The 16,806-nt window shown below is 39.6% G+C and overlaps 1 protein-coding gene across 1 annotated transcript in view; it reads left to right on the top strand.

Moving 5' to 3' along the window:
* Positions 1 to 16,806, top strand: part of DERA (deoxyribose-phosphate aldolase) — a 110,820-nt gene that overhangs the window by 24,686 nt on the left and 69,328 nt on the right. Inside the window, exons 2-4 of the mRNA XM_020894554.2 lie at positions 10,710 to 10,807; positions 12,293 to 12,440; positions 15,241 to 15,336. Coding sequence (XP_020750213.1) covers positions 10,710 to 10,807; positions 12,293 to 12,440; positions 15,241 to 15,336 — 342 coding nt within the window. The remainder of the gene's footprint in view (positions 1 to 10,709; positions 10,808 to 12,292; positions 12,441 to 15,240; positions 15,337 to 16,806) is intronic.

A 16,806-nucleotide genomic window follows, 5' to 3' on the forward strand; every position in this document is an offset into this window, starting at 1 on the left:
TAAGTTGGAAGTTATATCTTATATTAGTCTACTACTAGAACCAGTAGTAGATAGATGGATAGACAGATACATACCTAGCCATACACACATATGTGTGTGTATGTGTGTGTGTGGCCTTTTATTTTATTCAGGTCTTTCTTCATTAGATTGCATGAGGCCCACCCACCTTGGGGAGGGCAATACGCTTTACTCCATGCACCAATTTAGGCCCTGACCCCATCCATAAACACCCTCACAAGACACATGCAGAAATAATATTTAATCACATATCTGGGCTCCTTGAGGCCCAGTGAAGTTGATGCATAAAATTAACCATCACAAATCTAAGACTTGATTTGTTCTTTGTTCAGTCACTAAGTTGTGTCCAGTTCTTTGCGACTGCATGGACTGCAGCACGTCAGGCTTTCCTGTCCTTCACTATCTCCCAGAGTTTGCTCAGATTTATGTGCATTGAGTCTGTGATGCCATCCAATCATCCATCCTCTGTCACCTCTTCTTCTGCCCTCAATCTTTCCCAGCATCAGAATCTTTTCCAATGAGTTGGCTCCTCGAATCGGGTGGCCAAAGTATTGGAGCTTCAGCTTCAGCACCAGTCCTTCCAATGAATATTCAGGGTTGATTTCCTTTGGGATTGACTGGTTTGATCTCCTTGCTGTCCACGGGACTCTCAAAAGTCTTCTCCAGCACCACAGTTTGAAAGCATCAGTTCTTTGGTGCTCAGCCTTCTTTGTGGTCCAACTCTCACATTTTTTAAAAAAACCTGTAAAAAATTTATTGTAAAAGAATATATATTCACATGCACAAATAAAAATGTATTTGTATAAATTATTATAGCACTATAGTGTAAGTTGAATAATTACTCAGCTTTAGTTTCTTAGTTGTATCAGTCTCTGATATCATGCCATTGGTAGTTTTTTGAAGAGTAGTTTTTAAAAATTTCTTAAAGTATTAAAATGTCCAGCAATTTTTTCAAACTTTCATTTTATGTTTCTTAAATTTGTGATCTTTGACACAATCAGTTGATTTTTCTGTATGGAACATAATATTTTTAATTAAGAAAATATTTATAAATGCTTGGTACTTGGTACACTTAGATTCTATAAATGGAGACTATTCTCAATTCTCTTTTTTTGATATTGAAATATGTAAATATTTTAGTACAAATAGTTTCACAGTTAATATATTTTGCTCCATTTCCCTGATAGCTCAGTTGGTAAAGAATCTGCCTGCAGTGCTGGAGACCCTGGTTCGATTCCTGGGTAGGGAAGACCCCATGGAGAAGGGGAAGGCTACCCACTCCAATATTCTGGCCTGGAGAATTCCATGGTCTGTATAGTCCATGGGGTTGCAAAGAGTTGGACAAGACTGAATGACTTTCACTTTTCAGAAGACAAATCTTGTCAAAAAAAGAGGTCTCGATTTTCTTTGAATGTTTTGCTAAATTCATATACTGTAAAATCACAGGCTGTCTCAATTTCATTTTTGTGGTATTGTGATTTATAATAAGAAATACATATTTGGTGTTCATCTATTCTCCTTGGCACAGAGCTCCTAAACTTTGGCTTTCCTGTGATGAGAGCTGTAAAGGTGTCTTGTTGGTTAATGGGACTTCCCTGCTGGCTCAGATGGTAAAGAATCCCCCTGGGTTCAGGCTCTGGGTTATTTAATGAGGTGACTTTTGGGCCTCAGCGAAGCATGGAGGGTGGTGCTTGGAGAACCAACCACTGATTAGGGAGTTGGAACTCTATTTCTTTTAACTTTTTATTTTGTATTGGAGTGTAGCCCACTGGGGTATGGACTATGGGCATCCTAGGTGGCACTAGTGGTAAAGAACCCTCCTGCCAATGCAGGTAGACATGGGAGGTTTGATCTCTGAGTCAGGAAGATCCCCTGGAGAAGGAAATGGCAGCCTACTATAGTATTCTTGCCTGGAGAATCCCATAGACAGAAGAGCCTGGCAGGCTGTAGTCTATGGGGTCACACAGAGTTGGACACAACTGAAGTGACTTAGCATACACGCATCAAGGCAGCTGGCAGATTCAGTGTCTGCTGAGAGGTCATAGCCGATTAGCAAACAATGTTTTGATAGTTTCAGGTGAACAGCAAAGGGACTTAGCCACACACATACATGTATCTGTTCTCCCCCAGGGGAGTTGCAACTTTCTATCTCACTCCCCCAGCTGACTGCTGGGTTAGGGAGAAGGGCTGGAGGTTGAGTCCAGTCATCTGTGACCGGTGATTTAATCAGTCATGCCTATGGAGTGAAGTCTCCATAAAATCCCAAAAAGATGGGATTTGGAGAGTTTCTGGGTTGGGGAACATGGGATGATTCAGGGTCCCTTGGAGAGTACTTGGAAACTCTTTGCTCTTTCTTTTACCTTTCCCTTGACGTCTTTTTCATCTGTTTTCATCTGACTCTTTCTGAGTTGCATCCTTCTGTAATAAACTGATAATCTAGTAAGCAAAATGTTTCTCTGAGCCTTGAACCACTCTAGCAGATTAATTGAATTCAGATTAATTGGAACCTCCAGTGGTAAGGTTGGAAGCTTGGGTGATAACCTGGACTTGCACCTGGGGTCTAAAGTGGGATCGGGTGGGGTTGGGGGTGGACCAGTCTTGTGGGACTGAGCCCTTAACCTGGGGATTCTGGTGAAAATATTTCTGGGTAGATAGTGTCATAATTGAGATGAATTGTAGGACAATTCATCCTACATTGGTGTCTCAAGCATTGCATGGTGGTATAAGAAACTGCTTCTCCCCACATTGGAATTAGGTGTAGACCCCCCACTTAAATTCTTTCCAGTACAGAATATCAATGTATTCAGTTTAATGTTGGAGCTTGTGGTAGCCAATCTCCAAAGATGGACCAGGTCTCTGAAATCAAAGTCTTTGTGTTGTCCTCCACTGCATTGATTCAGGCTCTCCCTGAGACTCCCTGTAACCAAACAGAAATGATCAATAGCTGTGGTATGATTGGGGAGCCCTGAGCAGCTCTGTGGGAAATTCAGCTGCCCTGTTGGAAATGGTTCATAAAGAAGGGGATGTTCTAGACTTACATGGAGGTGCCCTGGCAGAGCCCCGGCTCCTGCCACTCCCTCTGAGGCACAGGACATGGGAGTGCAGCCCCATCACCATCTAGCTGTGGTCACAGGTTGCTGATAAGTGAGAGCAGCAGTCGAACCACCCTGCTGAGCCCAGTCAACCAATCGGTGTGAGGAGAAATCATAAAAGAACTGCTGTTGTTAGGCATGACATTTAGAGGTAGTTTGTTACACAGCGATAGGTGTGCACGCATACCTTCAGTGGTGTTCGGCTCTCTGCGATCTCATGGACTGTAGCCTGCCAGGCTCCTCTGTCCATGGGATTCTCCAGGCAAGAATACATTCTCTTCACCAGCGGATCTTCCCAACCCAGGGATTGAACCTTAGTCTCTTACGTCTCTTGCATTGGCAGGCAAGTTCTTTGCCACTGGTGCCACCTGGGAGGCCCTTACACAATGACTGGTAATAATCAGATCAGATAGGTTGAGATATTCCCAAGTACAATTTTACAATTTTTAAATTAAGCCTTGTACATGGGTTGAAATCTCATTTAATTTGTTCAAGCCCTCTCCTTTGCAGAGGGATCAGTTTCAGGGTCTTCTTCTTTGCAATATTTGCAAACAATTGTCAACAAATAGCAGCTGTCACCAAATAACAATTGTCACTGTTTCAAAAACTGGAGGCTTTGGATGTTTTATTTACATAATAGGTTTTCTTTTGTTTTTTAATTTTAGTTTTGGCTGCACCGGGTCTTCGCTGCTGTGCAAGGACTTTCTCTAGTTGCAGTGAGAGGGGGCTACTCTCTAGTTGTGGTGTACAGTGTTCTTGTTGTCGTGGCTTGTCATGTTGCAGCACGCGGGATTTAGGGCAGGTAGGCTCAGTAGTTGTGGCACACGGGCTTAACTGCCCCGTGGTGGCACATGGGGTCTTCCTATATCAGGGATTGAACCCCTGTCCCCTATACTGGCAGGCAGATTCTTAACCACTAGACCACCAGGGAAGTCCATACTTGGTTGTTGTTCAGTTTCTAAGTCATGTCCCACCCTTTGTGACCCCAATGAATTGCAGCATGCCAGGCTTCCCTGACCTTCACTATCTCCCAGAGTTTGCTCAAACTCATGTCTATTGAATCAGTGATGCCATCCAACCATCTCATCCTCTGTCGTCACCTTCTCCTCCTGCCCTCAATCTTTCCCAGTATCAGGGTCTTTTTTTTTTTTTTTTTAGATTTATTTATTTATTTATTTATTTATTTATTTTTTAATTTTTATTAGTTGGAGGCTAATTACTTTACATCATTACAGTAGTTTTTGTTATACATTGATATGAATTAGCCATGGATTTACATGTATTCTCCATCCCAGTCCCCCCTCCCACCTCCCTCTCCACCCGATCCCTCTGGGTCTTCCCAGTGCACCAGGCTCGAGCACTTGTCTCATGCACCCAACCTGAGCTGGTTATCCGTTTCACCCTAGATAATATACATGTTTCAATGCTGTTCTCTGTATCAGGGTGTTTTCAAATAAGTCGGCTCTTCGCATCAGGTGGCCAAAGTACCGGAGCTTCAGTTTCAGCATCAGTCCTTTCAATGACTATTCAGGGTTGATTTCCTTTAGGATTGACTGATTTCATCTCCCTGCAGTCCACGGGACTCTCAAGAGTCTTCTCCACAGGTTTTTTTAAAAAGGATTTTTCAACTGATTTTCAAAAAAAATAAAGCCAATATTTCAAAGTCTTATTTATAAAATAGTTCATGACTGACATATGTCAGCTTAGATTGACTGACAGAATTGTTCTTCCTCTTCAAAGATTCGTATATTCCTAACATTCAACTGACAATAGCCAGTAAAGAGATAGTGCACACTGCCAGGAAGAAGTATTTATTTTTAATTAAACATCAGTTTTCTCACAAAGATCAGGTAGTTCATTTATTCTGTGTATATATAAAATGCTTAAAATTTGACAGCAATAGCTTGCACTTTGATTGTTAGACTGTGGGAACTTATTTGGATGAAATTATAAATTATGTGTCTATCACAACCAAATCCAAGTGTTTTTCTGCTCCCTTAGTTTCTTAATAAGAACATTGTTTCTATTTTGATGCCATATTCCAACAAAATTTGCATCTGTGGCATCTCTGCAAAATCAAATAATCAAAAAAACAATAATTGATTTGTTCAGTGTTAACCTGTTTAAATTTATAGTGGTGGTAATATAATGTCAGGTGTTTTACCTTCAACAAAATAGACTTTTAAATTTTTTCTTGAATTTAATGTTAGATTTTTTTTAAAAAATGAGCCAATATTTGAATTAATTTAGCTGATTTTTCTCTTTAAAACACCCACGACTGATATAAAATGGCATTTTCTGGTTGTTATTAAAATTCTTCTGCTTCTGAAGCCAACAAATTAATGAATACTGCCTTAAACATACACTAGGAATTTGGGATGTAAAAACAAGCACTATATAGAATACTCATTTTATCTAAATGAGAAGTCATGCTTCATAGTTTTATATAACTATATCTGCTGAGGCTATATTAAATTTCCATCATTAAGCACAGGCTTCTTAACATAACTGCTAATTTTTTAAGTAGATATGAATGCTTTTAAGCAGATTTGGGTCTTGGAATCAGTGATATTTTTGTAGAGATATTTTGGTGTGTGATAAATGTTGAAACCTGTATGCAGGTCAGGAAGCAACAGTTAGAACTGGACATGGAACAACAGACTGGTTCCAAATAGGAAAAAGACTACGTCAAGGCTGTATATTGTCACCCTGCTTATTTAACTTATATGCAGAGTACATTCTGAGAAACGCTGGGCTGGAGGAAGCACAAGCCAGAATCAAGATTGTTGGGAGAAATATCAATATTCTCAGATATGCAGATGATACCACCTTATGGCAGAAAGTGAAGAACTAAAGAGCCTCTTGATGAAAGTGAAAGAGGAGTGTGAAAAAGCTGGCTTAAAGCTCAACATTCAGAAAACTAAGATCCTGGCATCTGGTCCCATCACTTCATGGCAAATAGATGGGGAAACAGTGGAGACAGTGGTTGACTATTTTTTTTGGGCTCCAAAATCACTGCAGATGGTGACCGCAGCCATGAAATTAAAAGGAAAGTTATGACCAACCTAGACAGCATATTAAAAAGCAGAGATATTACTTTGTCAACAAAGGTCCGTCTAGTCAAGGCTATGGTTTTTCCAGTAGTCATGTATGGATGTGAGAGGTGGACTATAAAGAAAGCTGAGCACCGCAGAATTGATGCTTTTGAACTGTGGTGTTGGAGAAGACTCTTGAAAGTCCCTTGGGCTGCAAGGAAATCCAACCAGTCCATCCTAAAGGAGATCAGTCCTGGGTGTTCATTGGAAGGACTGATGTTGAAGCTGAAACTCCAATACTTTGGCCATCTGATGAGAAGAGCTGACTCATTTGAAAGGACCCTTATGCTGGGAGAGATTGGGGGCAGAGGAGAAGGGGACAACAGAAGATGGGGTGGTTAGATGGCATTACTGACTCAATAGACATGGGTTTGGGTGGACTCTGGGAGTTGGTGATGTACAGGGAGACCTGGTGTGTGGTGGTTCATGGGGTCGCAAAGAGTGGGACATGATTGAGCGACTGAACTGAACTGAAATGTTGAGAAGCATTTTGTGCAAACTGCAGATCATGAACTTTTCTGAGAAATGGAAACTCAGAATTTAATTTTTCAAAAGAATATTTATTTATTTGGCCACTTTGGGTCTTAGATTCAGCACACAGGATCTTTGGTCTTTAGTTGTGGCATATGAAATCTAATTCCCTGATCAGGAATCAAACCCTGGCCCCCTGCATTGAAAGTGTGGAGTCTTAGCCACTGTACCACCATGGAAGTTCCTAATTTTTTATTAAACATACTATTTTGAGGTCATTGTTGCTGATAGATTTTTTTTTTTTAATAAAAAAGCCTAATCCCAAATACATAGTTTATGGGAGTTTGATCCTTGGGTCAGGAAGATCCCCTGGAGAAGGAAATGGCAACCCACTCCAGTATTTTTGCCTGGAGAATTCCGTGAACAGAGCCACCGGGGAAGCCCCATTGATATCGTATATGGTTCATATAATAATAAGGTTCTGTCTGGTGACCCATGGTGCTAAGGTTTTCGGTGACCTTTTCTATGGAAGCAGTAAAAGTGGCATCTGACCTTATCATGTCTGCCTGGCACCTTGTAGTCATATCAGGTTGGTTTTGTGGAAGAGCTCTGTGGCCGAGGATCGGTCATGCAAGTATTGGTTTGGTGAAATGCCCCAGAGACATGTTACATGTGCTGATGCCTGGGGTCCAGCAGCATCACCCACTGGTTCACCCACTCAGTCTCCCTCCCTTTCTTCCTAACCTGCACACTGCTATCTGTCAGTGCCCCTTAATTCCAAAGAGTTAAGTATGTTTTGCTTTTGCTGTTCAATAAGGTAATGCATGCTCTTTGTAAAAAATTTAAGTAAAAAAAAAAAAATTAAGTATTATGTAACTATAAAGCATGGGAGAGCAAAAATCTTACGTGATTCTACCTCTGAAGACAAAGATTGTTATCAATTTGGTCTATATTCTATTATTTTTTCGCACATATACCAACAGAAATATATTTTATATTTTGGGATATTAGATTAGACCTGCAAATGAAGACTCATTCTAGACCCCACCTGTTGGAAATGATGAAGCTCCTAGCACAGTCTCTGTCTTATATCTTTATGGTGTAGAAACTGGGTGAGGCTGAGTCTTCTCACTAATATAAACTGAATATTTTCTGAGCTTGACTGGATCAGCTATATATTGACATCCAAGGCTTTTTTTTTTTTACAAAAAAGCTAAACTTTTCCAAGGTTAAGGTTGAAAGACTAGACACGATGAAGTTGATACTTCAATTGTTCAGTGTCTAAGGTAAAAAAATAAATTTACTGTGATGTGGTGGGCTTAGTGAGCACCTATTTCTGTGCTTGGCATTTGTGACTGACTGCTAGCAAGTTGCAAACTAGAACTGAAGATAAACAACACAGGAAAAACAGACATCTGGGTGCCTACGATAGGAAGAGGTACTCTGTAATAGATGCTGGGATTAAAAATATATTATGGAAGTGCATCTCAAGAACCGACTGTTTGGGGACAACCACTCAGGCACAAATTTAGTGGTACAATTAGGTATAAAAACCCAGAAAGAATGAGAAGTGAAAACATAGGAAATTTAATCTTTCTTACTTTTCCAAATTCGAGAAAGTCTCTGATGAAGTATCACCATGTATTTTTCTCCATTAGGAGCAAAGATAAAATCAAAATACAGTCTAAACCTCCTTTTGTGGAGTTACCATTTGGTATTACACGTTTTAGGAATATTGGGAAGAGGTGCGGGAATAGCCATGAACATGAGAGGAAGCGATGGAAAGGTGAAGTGTCGGTTTTCAGGGAAAACGACGTCTGTCTCCACGGAGACTTAAGTAAGAAAGACAATAATGATTAAAAAAATGTGAAAAGAGTGTTTAAGAACAAATTTGTAATTGAAAGAAGGGCCTGAAAGCCCCTGAAATGGCATACTAAGAGGAGCGCTGGGATTTTCTCCACAGAAGAGTTTTCTGAAAGGAGTATTATCGCCTTCCAATTATGGCTTTACGCCTGTTCTCCCCAAAGACACATGTGCTTGAAACCCCTCCTGGCCCCCTAAGAGAAACTTCTATGGTCCTGATGAGATTGTGTGCCTTAGAATCACTTCTCCGAGAAAGGAGATGCTAAAGGGTACTCGAATAAAATATTAAAAATTATGAAGGACATAACAAAGGCCAATCAGGCCTTTCTTTTCCCTAGACCCCATAATAGGAGAACAAGGGTTATCTGATGAAATTAAAGAGTAGCAAATTAAGTGCTAATAAAATGGGATAGTCACTTGTATAATTCATTATCATGGGAGGTCACAGAGGCAAATTCCGTGGCTGGATTAACTGTGGAGCTGATTTTATGACCACTAAAGAGATTTTTAGCAGTGGAGGCTGATATTGTGAGAGAAGTGATCCTATTACGTTCTCCCAGATATGGTTTGCAAGGACCTCTAGCAAGGGGTGTCTGAGACGTGTGAGAGCCAGCCTCGTGGATTCTGATCTTTGGTGGGAAATTGTAGTAAAAATTAGTTTTTAAGGGGAATGTCCTCAGGTATTGTATTCATGTTTCAGTCCCAACTTCTCTCGTAGAGATCCAAAGGTCCTTTAATGAGAAGCAACTGAGGTACAAAGTTTTGTTACACAAGATGGGGAATTCCTGAAGACCTTTTATCTTTTGTCCAGCAGAATGACTATAGTTAACAGTGCTGTGCTGTATACTTGAAATGTGCTATGAGAGTAGATCTTAAATGTTCTCAGCATACATGAAAAGGAAAAAAAAATATGGTAAATGTGTGAAGTAATAGGTAATGTTTATTAGCTTGACTGTGGTGATTCTTTCACAGTGTACATGTTTATCAAAACACACACCTTAAATATATGCAGATTTTATTTGTCAAGCTGTGTGTGTTCTCAGTTGCTCAGCTGAGTCTGACTGTTTGTAACCCATGGACTGTAGTCCTTTCAGGCTCCTCTGTCCCTGGGATTTCTCAGGCCAGAATACTAGAGTGGGTTTTGCCATTTCCTCCTGTAGGAGATCTTTCTGACCCAGGGATCGAGCGCTCCTTTCGTGTCTCCTGCGTTGGCAGGCAGATTTTTTACCACTGAACCTCCAGGGAAGCCCTACGGATAGGAGAGTGCGTTTCACAACAGAAGCAACAGAGATGTTTCTGGGAATTTTGTTGTTGTTTTTGTTTTTGGCTGCGCTGGGTCTTAGTTGTGGCTTCAGGATCTAGTTTCCTGACCAGGGATTGAACTCCTGGCCCTCTACATGGGGAGCATGGAGTCTTAACTACTGGACCATCAGGAAGTCCTTCTCTCAGAATTTTGAGCAGCTTGTTTTTTCTTTTCCCTCTTCTGACTTTTTTTTTATTTTAATGTGCTAATTTCTAATACACTTTGAGAAATTCTCCTTTGAGGAAAGAATGGGGGTATCCTATCAGCATCTAATAGATATTAATCTTATCAGTGATGGGATATTGATCAAGGATTCCTTTAAGCCCCAGTGTTAATTCATTTATGTGTTTATTAACCATTCATTCTCCTGGACTGGGCAATCCCAAATGACTCTCTGCTGGCAGAAATGAGGCCCATGACATGAATAACACGTTTTCCTCCACCATTAGGTGGAGGTACCTGTGTAATGAATCAGTACAGAGTCTCCTAGTTCCAAATGTATTTGATTTTGCATAGAGTAGGACTTTTCATGGCTGGGCTTCCTTCAACAAATTTATTTATAGTTGAGCGGAAAAGAAATACAACTTTTTAAAAAAAGTTTTGGGCTTCCCTGGTAGTCCAGTGGTTAAGACTATGCTTCCAATGCAGGGGATATGAGTTCAATCCCTGGTCGGGGATCCAAGATCCCACATGCTATGAGATGCAGCCAAAATAATAAAAAATTTAAAAAAATTAAATTAAAAAAATAAAAAAGTAAATAAAAGTTTTGATACTGATAAGTCTTTCCTTTTGAGGGCTGTGTAAAAAACAAGTGAATATATTTAATAACATCTTCAAGTTTTAAACTGTTGTTCTTTTTGCTTCTAGACCTAAGCTGGATCTCCAAAATACAAGTGAATAAACCGGCAGTGCTAAGACGTGCAGAACAAATCCAGGCTCGTAGACCTGTGAAAAAGGAATGGCAGGTAAGGGTTTTTCTTAAAAACTCTCTCCCTTGGTTTACAAGTCTGATCTCTTCCCTCGAGGCCACAAGACTGAATTTCACTCAAGCTGCATCTCAACTTAGAAGATTGCAGCTGTCCATGACTTATTTTAATAATTCATATATGATGAAGATGGGTTGGAGAAAGATAACATGTTTATCCAAACAGGTTAAAATCTTATCATTCTTGAGTGGCAAAGCCGCACATGAATTTGAGGCATCTTTATTCATGAGTGAATTAAATGGCATATTTTCTCAACACAGTTATTCAGTTTCTTAGACACATCTTTGGTTATCTTCTATTTTAATTTTAAAACCATAACACCTAAACCTGGTGGGTCCATTAGTGGAGGCCTTGAGGTTATGAGAGTTGATTTTCTTTGATCATCATGTTTAATGTACGATTAATTTTCCCAAATTATCTTTCAAAATTTGGAAAATGGTGTTTTGTAGAGTACTGGTGGTCAGCATATTCTTCAGTATGTACCAACCAAAGAAAGACATGCTATGCATCTCAGGACTGAAGGGAATTCAGAGTTCATTCCACAAGTGAGGCAAATATCGTGATTGAATCCTTTAGGGTGATAGGTTGCATTTTGCTCATCCTTAGAAATAATTTGATTGAAAAGATAAAAGGAATTTATTTGAATGAGTTGTGAAATGTGAATATTTTTTTAAAATGGAAATTGGATTAAACTGGAAAAAAAAAAAAGAAAGTAGAGACTCTATTGTGTCTCATTCCAGGTCCCAGGGCTGGAGGTCTAATATAGGATGGAAACTTTTGTTCCTGAGTTCTCCCTTATCAGGGTAGAACCTTTCCAGGTTGCTCAATAGTAAAGAACCTACCTGCCAATGCGGAACATGCAAGAGACGTGGGTTCCATCTCTGAGTCAGGAAGATCCTTTGGAGAAGGAAATGGCAACCCATCTCTGAGTCTCCTTGTGGTTGAGAATGCAAAAGTCACATGTGGGGAGACTTGTTCTATTAGGAACTTCCATTTGGGTTATCTGTGGAAGAAAAAATGTTTATAAGCTATTTTTTCCCCTTTTATTTTACTCTATGTAACATTAATCTTTTTGGTTAAGCTTGAACACATCAGAATGTATGCCTCAGAACAGCATAGACGTGAGATTTTATTTTATTTAAAGCAGTTTGTGTTTAAAGATTTTTTTTTTGATGTGTACCTTTTTTTTTTCTTTTGGTCTTTTTTGACCTTGTTACACTGTTTTTTCTATTTTTAATGTTTTGATTTTTTGACCCCAAGACATATGGGATCTTAGCTCTCCTACCAGGGATTGAATTTGAACCCGTTCTTAGTTTAGAAGGTGAAGTTTTAACCACTAGACTACCAGGGAAGTCCCTAGACATGAGATTTTAGCACCCATATATACCTAATGGGTTTCTACTAACTAACTGAATTGTAGATTAATTATTTTTTTAAATCTTGTTTTTACTTTCTTTAAACCAGGCTGCGTGGCTCCTGAAGGCTGTTACCTGTATAGATCTTACTACACTTTCAGGTGATGACACAGCTTCCAACATTCAAAGGCTGTGTTATAAAGCCAAGTATCCAATCCGGGAAGACCTCTTAAAAGCTTTAAATATGCATGATAAAGGTAATGTGTAAAGTCTGTCTGGTGTTTACCTTTTTTACAGTAGCAATCACTGAATCTAAGAAGACTTAAGATTTGGATGCTGAAAAACAGCAGAGAGAGAATCTGAGTCTCATTTTTTAGGTCAGTTCTTTCCCATCATGGATTAAAGTTGCAAGTATTGAGTTTCTTTATTTTTCGTTCCGGTTCTTCAGTTTTGGAAATTTTCCGTCTAGTGACTCAAATACTATGATTCTGATTCCCTAGCCACGTGTGAAAAAGCCAGTCTCATTACTTAATAATCACATCTCATACATAAAGTATTTTCTGTGAGTAAATGAAATGCTTTTGAGAATAAAATACAAATGGGAAATAGTGCCAGCTTGTATATTGGGTTAGATCTTTTGAAAAAAAAGTTATATTCACTCTCTTCATGTACATGAAAGAAAGGACTTTCTAAAGTTGCCATAAGTTTAGAACCTCAACATTTTAGAAATGGAGGAGACTTTGAGAGTTAATGCCCTTGTTTCTAAATGTGAAAACTGAGACCTGGAGGGTGAGAGAATAGTGTGCCTTGGTCCTCATTGGGCTAGTTTTAGGAGTCAGATCTAAACCGTGAAGGGATCTTTCATGGTTCCTAGGTGCTTGTCTCTAATGAATGCAACTAATGCTGCATTGACCCAATGCAGGTATATTTTCACAAATAGTTTGTGTTAATAGATAACTATAGATCTAAACAGCTGCATAGCATTTCAGTTTCAGTTCGGTCACTCAGTTGTGTCCGACTCTTTGCCACTCCATGAAACGCAGCACGCCAGGCCTCCCTGTCCATCACCAACTCCTGGAGTCCACCCAAGCCCATGTCCATTCTGCTGGTGATGCCATCCAACCATCTCATCCTCTTCCTCTGTCGTCCCCTTCTCCTCCTGCCCTCAATCTTTCCCAACATCAGGGTCTTTTCCAGTGAGTCAGCTTTCCGTATCAGGTGGCCGAAGTATTGGAGTTTCAGCTTCAACATCAGTCCTTCCAATGAACACCCAGGACTGATCTCCTTTAGGATGGACTGGTTGGATCTCCTTGTAGTCCAAGGGACTCTCAAGAGTCTTCTCCACCACCACAGTTCAGAAGCATCAGTTCTTCAGCTCTCAGCTTTCTTTATAGCCCAACTCTCACATCCATACATGACTACTGGAAAAACCATAGCCTTGACTAGATGGACCTTTGTTGACATGACTACTGGAAAAACCATAGCCTTGACTAGATGGACCTTTGTTGGCAAAGTAATGTCTCTGATTTTTAATATACTATCTAGGTTGGTCATAACTTTACTTCCAAGGAGCAAGTGTCTTTCAATTTCATGGCTGCAGTCACCATCTGCAGTGATTTTGGAGCCCAGAAAAATAAAGTCAGCCACTGTTTCCACTGTTTCCCCATCTATTTCCCATGAAGTGATGGGACTGGATGCCATGATCTTAGTTTTCTGAATGTTGAGCTTTAAGCCAACTTTTTGACTCTCTTCTTTCACTTTCATCAAGAGGCTCTATAGTTCTTCACTTTCTGCGATAAGGGTGGTGTCATCTGTGTATCTGAGGTTATTGATATTTCTCCCAGCAATCTTGATTCCAGCTTGTGCTTCCTCCAGCCAGCATTTCTCATGATGTACTCTGCATATAAGTTAAATAAGCAGGGTGACAGTATACAGCCTTGACGTAGTCCTTTTCCTATTTGGAACCAGTCTGTTGTTCCATGTCCAGTTAAACTATTTAGTATGTTTCTTTTATGTTGACAATAAAACATCTGCCATTTATAACACTTAAAAGCAGCAGCTTTATATGAGTCTTATGCTACAGTTTTATAGTGTCTCTTTGATTTTTTAATTTAAGAGCTTATTCCTCAAACTGGGGGCCTCCAGATCCAGATTTTATTATTTTCTGCAAAAGAGAAAATAGGATTAGTGACATGTCATTTTGCAGTGCAGGCATACCTTGTTTTATTGCACTTGGCAGACCCTGTGTGTTTTACATATTGAAGGTTTGTGGCAACCCTGCATTGAGCAACTCTGTTGGCATTGTTTTCCCAACAGCATTCGCTGACTTCTTGTCTCTGTCATATTTTGATAATTGTCTCAGTAATGCACACTTTTTCATTACTGTAATACTCGTTATGGTCATCTGTGATCAGTGATCTTTGATTGTAATTATTTAGCATTATGTTTTTAAAAAGTACATACCTTAACTTTAAGGTATGTACTTTTTAAAGATAATGCTCTTGCACACTTAATATTGACTACAATATAGGGTAACCATAGCTTTTATATGCACCAGGAAACCAAAAAATTCCTATCACTCATTTTATTGCGATACTTGCTTTATTTCGGTGATCTGAAACTGAACCTGCACTATCTCCAAGGTCTGCCTGTACTATCTTACAAGGTTCACTTATATTTTTCTTCATCTACTATCCTGTGTGAACCCTGTAAAAACTTAGATTTTGTTATCTACATGAAATAAAACACTTTCATTGAGTCAAAGCCACAAAGTTTACCATTTAGGATATTTTTTCAACAAATGGTACTGTATTAACCCCCAGGAACAATGTATTAAAAATATTTTATTCTCTAAGGATGAGAAAATGATCTATGTTGTTAAGAACTAGAAGGGAATGTGGAAAGTAAAAGCCTTTTAATTTGTTGCAATGTCGTAGGAGGATTATTTTTTCTCTGATTTTTATTTCTGCCAATGTTGAAGTATAAATAATAATTAAAAGCATATTGTGTGACTTGAACTTCACATGAAGTAGGCCATTATGCCTCCTTTTTCCATAGGCATCACTACAGCTGCTGTTTGTGTTTATCCTGCCCGCGTGTGTGATGCAGTGAAAGCTCTAAAGGCTGCAGGCTGTGACATCCCAGTGGCATCAGGTAACATCTGTGGTTTCTGTTGTTGCTTTTTCAGTATGTTTCCCTTCAACTCAGACACCTTGGGGTATTATCTATGTAGTTATTTTATTTTATTTACTTTTGACTGTGCTGAATATTCACTGATGCACTTTAACTTTCTCTAGTTGGCCGTGAGCAGGGGCTACTCTCTAGTTACTTCTCACTGAAGTGGCTTCTCTTGTTGAAGAACGCAGGCTCCGGGTGTGTGGGTGTCAGTAGCTGTGGTGTGTGGGTTCATTGCCTGAGGCATGTGGGATCTTAGTTCCTACACCAGGGACAAACGCGTGTCCCCTGCATTGCAAGGCAGATTCTTAACCACTGGACCACCAGGGAAGTCCCTGTCTATATGATTTTATGCTTCTGTACTGTGCTCAGTCATTTCCAACTCTTTGCAACCCCATGGACTGTAACCCACCAGCCACTCTGTCCATGGGATTTTTCCAGGCAAAAATACTGGAGTGGGTTGCCTTTTCCTTCTCCAGGGATCTAACCTGCCTCTCTTGCATCTTCTCTATGGGCAGGCAGAGTTTTTACCTACTGAGCCACTTGGGAAATCCCATATAGTTTTTTTTTTTTTTTTATTGGAGTATAGTTACTTTATTAGTTTCTGTTGTACCGCAAAGTGAATAAGCTGTTTGTATACATTTATCCCTTCTTTTTTGGATTTCCTTCCCATGCAGCTCACCACAGAGGGCTGAGTAGAGTTCCCCGTGCTACACAGTAGGTTCTCCTTAGTTATCCATAGTCGTGTGTTTATGTCAAGCCCAGTCCCCCAGTTCATCCCACTCCTCCTCTTCCCAGTGGTATCCATGTCTATTCTTCTGTGTGTGTCTATACTTCTGCTTTGCAAATAATTTCACCTACATCATTTTCTACATTCCACATATAAAAGTTATTATATGACTTTTTTTTTCTCTTTTGGACTTTCTTCACTCTGTATGAGTCTCTAGGTCCAGCTGCATCTCTGCAGATTGCACAGTTTTGCTCCTTTTTCTGGCTGAGTAATGTTCCATTGCATATACGTACCACATCTTCTTTATCCGTTCAATATAGTTTTATATTATGATTTTAACCAGTCTTGTCTATTTAATTGATTGTATTTATTCATTCTTTTCATATTTGTCAGTTGCCTGTTGAGTAGCAGACATGATATTAATTCCTAAGACTACAGAGCCGTGGGCTTTCCCAGTGACTCAGTGGTAAAAGCACCCGCCTGCCAGTGCGGGAGATGCAGGTTCGCCCTTAAAGAGAATTCAGTTGTTGAGGAGGAATCGTTAAGTTAAAAAAAAAAATCATAATGTAGGACACATTGTTTTTTTGTAAAATATAATAATAAAACTATGCAGAAGATACAGTTGTAACTCTGAGTGCAGTGTGATTTATTCTGCAGAGGATGGTGACGCTCAGAGGGTAAGGGGCTGCATCAAAGAGATGTAACTGCATTGGATCTTA

The sequence above is a fragment of the Odocoileus virginianus genome, chromosome 23 (assembly GCF_023699985.2).
Source record: "Odocoileus virginianus isolate 20LAN1187 ecotype Illinois chromosome 23, Ovbor_1.2, whole genome shotgun sequence".
In the NCBI taxonomy this organism is placed as follows: Eukaryota; Metazoa; Chordata; class Mammalia; order Artiodactyla; family Cervidae; genus Odocoileus; species Odocoileus virginianus.